We start from the raw sequence: 9853 nt of genomic DNA, 5'->3' as shown, positions 1-9853 counted from the left end.
CGCATATGTGAGGCTAAATATCGTTAATCTAGCAAGCATTCACTCAAATGATAAAAAAACCCTAAGTAATTAAATTAATTATATGAATATTAAAGGATATATTAAAACTTGAAATTTATGAAATAACATACTATGTAATATATAGGAGACATTAATTTATGATATATCTGTTTTTTGTTCAGTGCTGTGTCAGAATTTTCACCAACAAATATCAATGTGGACTTCGTTCATTCTTCTAGATTATGTTTGTGCTTCAGCCAATGAAGATTTCAAAAAAAAAAAAAAAAAAAAAAAAAAAAAAGACATTACTGCACTATAGATTAGCTGCCCTGGTTAAGATATGAAAGATAGAGGACCATGTCCTTGTATCAAACTGGGACTGATTCAAGCAGTGAAGAACAATTTTCCTGAATCGACATTTAAATTGTGTTTTGTGTTCATAAAGAATGAATCTAATGTGGAAGTCTTCCTCATCTGCTTTGGGGCAGGCGAAACAATGATGACCAGTTCAATGGATTTCGTATATAAATACATTAGCTGGCCTTGCAGCATTTCTCACCACTCACCAAGCAATATTTATCGTTGAAGAAAATTGAGTTCGTAGCTAACTAGCCTAATCACAATGAAGAGTTTCCTTTTGGCTTTTGTCCTATTGGCCTTGGCTTCCTCATTGGCTTCCGCATTTGATCCCAGTCCTCTTCAGGACTTCTGTGTAGCCATAGATGAACCAAAGAACGCTGGTATATGTTTACTCAATTCTCTTTCTGTATATTAATACAAACAATCTAACTCTTGTCCAATATGTAACTAGGCTAATTCTTGCTGATTTGATTATTTGATGCAGTGTTTGTGAATGGGAAGTTCTGCAAGGACCCCAAGCTCGCCAAAGCTGGGGACTTCTACTTTTCAGTTAAAATGCCTGGAGACACAAACAATCCAGTTGGTTCAAATGTTAGCGCTGTGAATGTCGATCAAATTCCAGGACTTAACACTCTTGGCATTTCAGCTGCCCGTATTGACTTTGCTCCTTATGGCCAAAACCCACCTCACACTCACCCTCGTGCCACTGAGATTCTTGTAGTTCTGGAGGGTACACTTCTTGTTGGTTTCGTTACTTCCAATCCTAATAACACACTTATTAGCAAAGTTCTTAACAAAGGTGACGTGTTCGTCTTCCCCATTGGTCTCATTCACTTTCAATTCAATATCGGAAAAACAAATGCTCTTGCCTTTGCTGGTTTGAGAAGCCAGAACCCCGGTGTCATTACCATTGCGGACGCTGTGTTTGGGTCAAATCCTCCAATTAATCCAGATTTTCTTGCCAAGGCTTTCCAGTTGGACGTAAAAGTGGTGAAAGATCTCCAGGCAAAATTCTAGACAGATAATTAGAAAAATGTGTCAAATGCAGTGAATTAGCTTCTATAATTTGAATAACGCTTGCCTGTTTTATTGTTACAATGTTGTAATAAAGTGGTGACACATTTTATGTGTCCCCACCGAATTTGTTTGTTTCAGTTAGTGATAAAATATTGTTCCTATTATTTCTCTCCTCTCTATGCAAATACAGTAAAACCTCTCTATAGTGATACTCTATACAGGAATAAACTCTACATAGTTATAAAAAATTATATTCCCAGTTTGGAATAGTTATAAATAAGAATAAACTCCACATTATAATAAGTTATAATTTTTTCTAATTCCCGTCTTAAGGAAAGTTGCCTCTACATAGTAATAATTATCTATATATTGCAAAAAAATATATGGTATGTTACATTAAAGGTTTAAGATGAAATAAAATATTTATCTGAAGTTGTTTGGGACAATAATTTATGTTTTAGAGTTGTTACCACATCTTTTAACTTGCGGGTACATTACTCGCTAGCATGGACATTTTCTTGTTAAAGCCAGAACATTTCTAGTTTCTTAAGCATGTTTAAAGCTTTTTGACATGAACTTTTTTGTATTTTCATATTATCAGCCTCATAATTATTTCATTTCTCTTCTTGTTTAATTGTAGAAATGATTTCTTCTTTTGTTAAAACATACATGACTTGTTATTCATTTGGATGATTAAGGAAGACATTAATATTCATTCGATTAGTGCAGTGAAGTTGTCAAAATCTGATCACATAATTCTACAATGACTCTTTGATTCTCCTCATCTACTTCATTTGTAACTTGCAATTCATCGACATTGGGGGTTCGAATTTTGTAATGCTTAAAACAATTGACAATTGTTTGTGGCTTCACATCAGTTGCCATGCAACAACTACATTTACAATTCCATCAAGGACAGTTATCTTTGTTGGTTTCAAAACACAATCTTCTATCCATTTCAAAAGTAGGCAATTGAAGCGATGAATTGAAACCCTAATATTATTAAAACATGAATTGAAATCCTAATATTGTACTACTAAAACATTAATTATGAAATAAGAAATTTTTTTAACTACACCTCTATTAAGTTATAACCTCATAGTAATAAAATTAGTTAGTCCCACCATTATGACTATAGAGAGGTTTTACTGTATCTATATAATTCATACCATAGATACATTTTTATGATGTGAAAACAAAATATGATTGATAAATGAATCCCAAAATTCTAGGACTTCCTCTAGGTCAGTCAATAAACTCGATTGCTTTGAAAATATATATCTTCTTTCGTAAGAAACTAATAACCTGTTGTATGTGTTAGTCATAAAGCATAAACGGTGTCATTTTAAGTTTGCGCTAATGTTTTAATATGTGCCAAAGCACTGTCGTTTTGTAAAGAGTAAAATTGTATAAAAGGGAAGTATCATTCCTAACAGTATTCAGTTGTTCAGTTAAGAAGAAAAACTCCTTTTTGCTTCTCTCAATTACTTTCTTAGATCTGTTTCTTTTTTGCACATTTCTCTCAAAATCCAGATGGTATTAGAGCCTAGTTCAATACCAGAAGCTCTTACTAGTAATGAATGGACGGCTGCCATGCGGTGTGAGTATGATGCTTTTGTCCAAAATCATACCTGGAGTCTTGCTCCTCCTACTGCTAATATGAATGTAGTAGGGAATAAGTGGGTTTTTCGTACCAAATTCAATGCTGATGGGTCCTCGCAAAAGTATAAGGCCTGGTTGGTAGCAAATGGGTTTCAACAAACTCCTGGTTTAGATTACTTTGAAACTTTTAGTCCCGTGATCAAACCTTCCACCATGAGGATTATTCTTACTCTTGCCGTTACAAATGATTGGGACATTCAACAAATTGATGTCAACAATGCCTTCGTAAATGGGGTTCTAAATGAAACTGTTTACATGAAATAAACTCTTGGTTTTGAAGATAAGTCTCAGCCTTCATTTGTTTGCAAGCTTCATAAAGCTCTCTATGGCCTTAAGCAAGCCCCAAGAGCCTGGTTTGACAAACTGAAACATGCTCTTCAGCTCAAAGGCTTTCACAACATTGTTTCAGATTCCAGCTTGTTTGTGCTTAAACAATCTTCTAGTATTATCTATGTTCTTGTTTATGTGGACGACATTCTAATAACAGGTTCAGATTCTTCATTCATTACCACTCTAGTGCACAATCTAAATTTTGATTTTGCATTAAAGACTCTTGGCTCTTTAAAGTATTTCCTTGGATTGGAGACAAGTAGAACTTCCTCGGGCATCCACTTAAAGCAAACAAAATATTCTACTGATCTTCTCACTAAGACCAGAATGTTGGAGTCAAATAGCTGTCCCACACTAATGGCTACAGGTGTCAAGTTATTCCCCAGTGACAACCCACTCTTTGATAACCCAAGTTTGTATAGAAATACCATAGAAGCTCTTCAGTATTTAACCTTAACTAGACCAAATATTAGCTTTACTGTAAACAAGCTAAGTAAGTTTCTTCAAGCTCCAACTGAACATCAATGGCAAGCCTACAAAAGAGTACTTAGATATGTCAAAGGTACACTGAATTATGGGTTAAAATTCAGACCAACTTGCTCATTATTTGTGGAATGCTATGCTGCTGCAAATTGGGCTGGTAGTGTGGAAGATAGACGTTCCACCAGTGGTTACTGCATTTATTTAGGACCCAATCTCATCCAATGGAATTCCCGAAAGCAAAATGTTGTAGCCCTCTCCTCCACTGAAGCAGAATATAGAGCTTTAGCTCAAACTGCTACAGAAGTGGCCTGGCTTAATAGCATGTTCTCTGAGTTAGGATTACCCATGCATCATTTACCCATTGTTTGGTGTGACAATGTTAGTGCAAGAGCTTTAGCTGCAAATCCTGTTTTCCATGCTAGAACCAAGCATATTGAAATAGATGCCCATTATATTAGAGAGCATGTGTTAGCCAAGAAAATTGCTATTCAATAGGTCCCTACTAAACTGTAGATTGCAGATCTCCTCACCAAAGCACTGCCTGTAGCCCAGTTTGCAACTCTAAGGGCTAAACTGAATGTTCAAATTGATGATATTCATGAGCAAGATCTTGTCTCAGTTACTTCTTCTTCAACTCATAAGTAATTTACCATGATGTGGAATTCAAAATCTGTTGTGTTTTGGAATTATGTTTTTTGTTCTGAAGATGGTTGGAATCTGGTTAAGATGGTTGTATTCTGGACTTACTGAAGTTCTGAAGTTTCTGTGTTGTAATCTGGAATTATTTTCTTTTCCGAAGATGGTTCTGGAATTATTTTTTGTTCTGAAGATGGTTGAAATCTAGTTAAGATGGTTATCTCTAGACTTATTGAAGTTCTGAAGTTTCTGTGTTGTGTTCTGGAATTTTTTTTTTTTTTTTTTTTTTTTTTTAAAGATGGTTGAAATCTGGTGAAGAAGGTTGTATTCTGGACTTACTGAAGTTCTGAAGTTTTTTTTTTTGTCAAACTGATGGTAACTGTGAAATTGATGTTATTGGTTGTGTACTGTCAACTTGATGGTTACTAGGAAATTCTTGTTCTGAAGCTTACTGCAAATGTGTTGTATTCTATCAAGCTGATAGTTATTGAAGATGTGTTGTATTCTATCAAACTGATGAAGATGTGGTGTATTCTGTCAAGCTGATAGTTGGTATAGACTAGTGTGTTTTGTCAAACTGATGGTTTCTGGAGATTGATTATGTTCTTGAATGACTGTGGTTGTACTTGAGCTTAGGTGAGGGGGTTGCTATGATTAAGCCTTGTCGTTTATGAAGCTCTGATTCAACAGGAAAAGTTACTGTTGTGAGAAGCTCTGGTTTAGCAGGAAAAATTATTGGTTTCTGAAGCTCTGGTTCAGCAGGAAATGTTATTGTTGTGTGCTAGTTCAACTTTGGAAATTATGCAGGAAATTCTGCTCTGTGAATTATGTAGTATGCATTTGCAGGAAATTATGCAGGAAATTGTGTAGGAAATGGTGCTCTGTGAATTATGCTATATGCATTTGCAGGAAATTATGCAGGAAATGGTGCTCTGTGAATTATGCAGTATGCATTTGCAGGAAATTATGCAAGAAATGGTGCACTGGGAATTATGTAGTATGCATTACTCGGTTTTTCATTTGGATGTGACACAGGCAGTTTTTTTTTTTTCTTCTTTGGCTCCAAGTGTTCTTACTGAAATACCAGGTGTTATCATAAGAAATTAGCATAAGCTACATGGCCTTGTTTGAGAGAGCATTAATCATAGAGCAATTGGAAGAAGGATTAGTCCATACGGTTCTGTTTGAGAGGGAATATTAGTCATAAAGCATAAACGGTGTCGTTTTAAGTTTGTGCTAATGTTTTAATATGTGCCAAAGCACTGTCATTTTGTAAAGAGTAAAGTTGTATAAAAAGGAAGTATCATCCCTAACAGTATTTAGTTGTTCAGTTAAGAAGAAAAACTCCTTTTTGCTTCTCTCAATTACTTTATCAGATCTGTTTCTTTTTCGCACATTTCTCTCAAAATCCACCCGTTTATGCTTTATGACTAACAGTATGTATGCGGGATGAATTTTATGGCACTACTATATTCACTCAAAGTTTCTCATTGTTATAAGTTACTCTAAAGAAATCATAAAAAATAAGGGTTCCCTAGGCTCTATGAGAATCCTTAAGAAAGATTCAAATGTAAAATTCAATAGAAAAATTAATATAATTAATGTTACATGTTGTTGCCTTACTCTTCCATGGGACTCTCCCTCAATCTCCAAAATCAAACAAAATTTCACCGTGTAAACTTATGGGAATAAAAAATACATAAACTACAAGTCATTGGAATGTTTTAAGTAGGCATTAAACTTTAGAAAATGATATCTTGGATAAGTACGTACTTCCATTTTAATGATACATTATGTATTTTTAACACATTTGGCAAAGTCAAATGCTTTTCGGCGTTAATTAAAACATTGTAATAAATCATAAATTTGTCTCTCTCCCTTAGTTTATATATTTTCTTTTTAGCTTTTGCCTAATAAATTCTTCCTTGCATGGTCAAGATTTGAAGAAAAAAAGTTTGAATCCTGTTTTTTAGAAATATAATTATGAATACATAATCATCTCACCTATATGCTCATATAAATATCTTGTGATACATAACATTATTTTATTTTAATTAATGATATTTTTTAACTTCGGTTCCAAAGAACCCAGTCATCAGAGCATGCGTATAATTAATGCTTATTTGTTTATTTATCATTTATATTGCTGACTAAGAATTCAAAAAGGATCATTATATACTATATTCGTAAACTCGATCCTTAATTTCCAAAAAAAAAAGTCAACTTTTTGGATAATCCAATCTCAAACCGCGAGTATATATTGACTTCGTCCTAATTGTAATTGACCCTTGTTAATTAATTGTAAAATGCTATGAGCAAGTATAATATCGCTAGGATCCCTGACCTTTAAAAACTGAACCCCCTCCCCCTCCCCTGTTAATTTTCCACGTTTATATTTATTTATATGTTAAATAAAAATTTATAATTTATTTATGATGTTATAACACATGTATTTAAGGGTAAATGTGTAAAATTTCACAGTTTATGGTTTTCTTTTATTAGTTGACAAGAATCGAGAGACATGTCCGTTATTTCAAAAACTTCATATGAAATTGTTACTTTAAAAAGAAAAATCTAAAATACTAGAGAGGTAGTGAGGTGCTACGTTATCCAGAAAGGGGGCTGTAGAAAACTTTGATGATTTATGAAAACCTTTTTGTTTTGAGTGATGATATTTATCAAACTAGTAAGCTGGAAGTACACAGTAACAATTTGAGGTGTTGATCAGTTATTAAATGTAAGCAATACTTTGTTTTCTAAATCAAGAGGCAATTCATTATAATAATATTAATTTGATTTTTAGCTGTTTCTATCCGAGAAGGTCTCTCTGATAGTTATGTATATTATTTTTTCCTTGATTAATAAGTCAGACTAGATTAAGAACAGCCTCGATTTTATATTAACTTGTAGTAGTCTCCATGTAAGACAAAGTCATTTGTTGTCATTTGTTTCCATTTGTCATGTAATTGCTGCCTCCTCCTAATCTCATCCTTTGTTAGAACTCAAGTCCAAGTGAGAACCCAACCCAAAAGACCGGCCTGATAGGTGTGAGAGCTCCTAGGCTTAAGTACCACACTTGGTGGATGAGAGATGATATGTAACAGACCGCCTGGCTCTGACACCCTGACTGGCCCGACCACGGAGTTCACACAGCTCCCTAAGTGGCAGGTATTGTCCACCCCCACTATAGGCAAATGGGAGCTAGCCTGATGGTACTCATGGTGCTTCCTATTTGCCTATAGCCCCTTGGGCATGGGTTCGAGCCATGGGGGAGGCGAAGAAATCCCTTAAGGGGGGAGGAGGAGGGGGGGGGGGGGACAATACCTGCCACGTAGGGAGCTGTGTGAACTCCGTGGCCGGGCCAGTCAGGGTGTTAGAGCCAGGCAGTCCGTTACATGATAGGTGTGAGAGCTCCTAGGCTTAAGTACCACACTTGGTGGATGAGAGATCCTGATGTGTGATGTGGGATCATGTGGGATCTTAACATTGCACCACCCTTTCAAGAGCTGACTTCCACGACAGGACAACTTTTACTCTATCGAAACTGACCCGACAGTAGCCATTTCCCCCTTTGGGTGGCTTCACTCACCTATCAGTTATTCGATACAGCACCTTCTCCCAATGAGAGCACACTGCACCTTAATCTAGTCTATAGGTAGCCTGTTCCGCAGCCCAACTCTCAATGAAAAGCACCAATGTTAGAACTCAAGCCCAAGAGAGAGTCCAACCCAAAAGACTGGTCTAATAGGTGGGTGAATGATTTTGGAATCAAGAAGCAAGAAAAAGGAAAAATGAGAAGAGAGAAGAAATTCTAGAAAACTGATTATAATTTTTCCACTGGACTGAACTAACTCAGTACAAAGGTAACTGACTTGTTTTTATACATCAAGCCATAACATCAAAACGGTAGTGTTTTGATGTTTAAGAAAACTACTTTTACTTTTTACAAAGTGCACCCTATATTAACTTATACAACCTAACAAAGTGCACCCTACATTAAATTCTACAACCTCATCCTGTTATACTAATATTTCCCCTTAAACTAGACATAGTAATGTGCCAATATACATCAATATTTCCCCATAAGCTGAACCTCATTTCTTTTACATCAATATTTCCCTATAAGCTAAACCTCAATTCTTTTACAATCTTCAGCATGTATCACAGCAATTACTATAAGACAAATCTGCAAATGTTCCAAATTCTCCAGTAAATCTTCATCAAAAAACACCAGAACAGTTCTTTATGATTCCAGCAAATCTTTCATCAAAAAACACCAGCAAACCAAAAGGAAAACTAACAGACTCTTTAGCAAGAACTCCAGGGACTGTCAAAATCTTCAGCAGAAGACTCCAGGGACTCCAGAAAAACTAACAGACTCTTCAGTAAAAAGACTCCATGGACTTATCAAGAGCAGTCAATGTTTCCATAATCATAATGAAACTTAACAGGATCTTCATCTTCAATAAGCAAACTAATGTCTTTAAGAAGACTGTTATCTAATTCATTATCAACTCTAGCAATTACCTTTAACTTGGCTTGGAGAGTTTGAAACCTAGAACTTGGAAGTTCCTTGGTCAAAATATCTGCAACTTGATATTCTATACCAACATATTGAACACATAGCTTCTTCTCTGCAACTAACTCCCCGACATAATGCACATATATTTCAATGTGCTTAGTGCATGCATGCATGGAAAATAGGATTCGAAGAAAGAGCACCAACACTCATATTGTCACACCACAAAACAAGAGTGTTGTTAATAGTTATACCAAGTTCTTGAAACAAGTGTTGAATCCAAACCAATTCAGTGGATGATTGACTAAGAGCCCTATACTCAGCCTCTGTTAAGGATAAAGAGACAGCCTTCCACTTTCTAGAAACCCATTGGACAAGGTTCCCACCAAGGAAGATACTATACCCACTGGTTGATCATCTATCACTTACATCACTAGCCCAATCTGCATCAGCATATCCTTCAAGGATGAATTCTGAGTTTTCTGAAAAATCAGTCCATGTGAGAGAGTTCCTTTGATATAGCGAAGAACTCTCTTACAAGCAGTCCAATGTGCAATGGTGGGAGACTGGAGAAATTGACTCAGACGATTAATGGAGAAAGCCAAATCAGGCCTGGAAAGAGTAAGGTACTGCAACCCACCTACAATGCTACGGTAGAGTGAAGGTTGATCATAAAAGGCATTATCTTCCTTCCCTAGTTTCACTCCTGTCGCCATTGGGGTATTGCACGATTTGCAATTAAACATACCAGCTCTAATCAACAAGTCTTGAGCATACTTAGACTGAGTAAGGTGTAATCCTGACTCATTGCGATTAACCTCAAAACCAAGGAAATATTGCAACACA

General features: G+C 35.6%; 1 protein-coding gene across 1 annotated transcript; it reads left to right on the top strand.

The window, feature by feature from the left end:
* Positions 1–571: 571 nt before the first annotated feature.
* Positions 572–1576, top strand: LOC116111444 (germin-like protein subfamily 1 member 17). Its single transcript, XM_031397620.1, has 2 exons — positions 572–740; positions 845–1576. Exons 1-2 carry the CDS (start codon positions 623–625, stop codon positions 1375–1377), a joined length of 651 nt encoding a protein of 216 aa, XP_031253480.1. The 5' UTR covers positions 572–622; the 3' UTR covers positions 1378–1576.
* The last annotated feature ends 8277 nt before the right edge of the window (positions 1577–9853 follow it).

This window comes from Pistacia vera, unplaced genomic scaffold (genome assembly GCF_008641045.1).
Source record: "Pistacia vera cultivar Batoury unplaced genomic scaffold, PisVer_v2 Contig638, whole genome shotgun sequence".
Taxonomy (NCBI): domain Eukaryota; kingdom Viridiplantae; phylum Streptophyta; class Magnoliopsida; order Sapindales; family Anacardiaceae; genus Pistacia; species Pistacia vera.
This window is presented reverse-complemented; position numbering and strand designations above follow the sequence as displayed.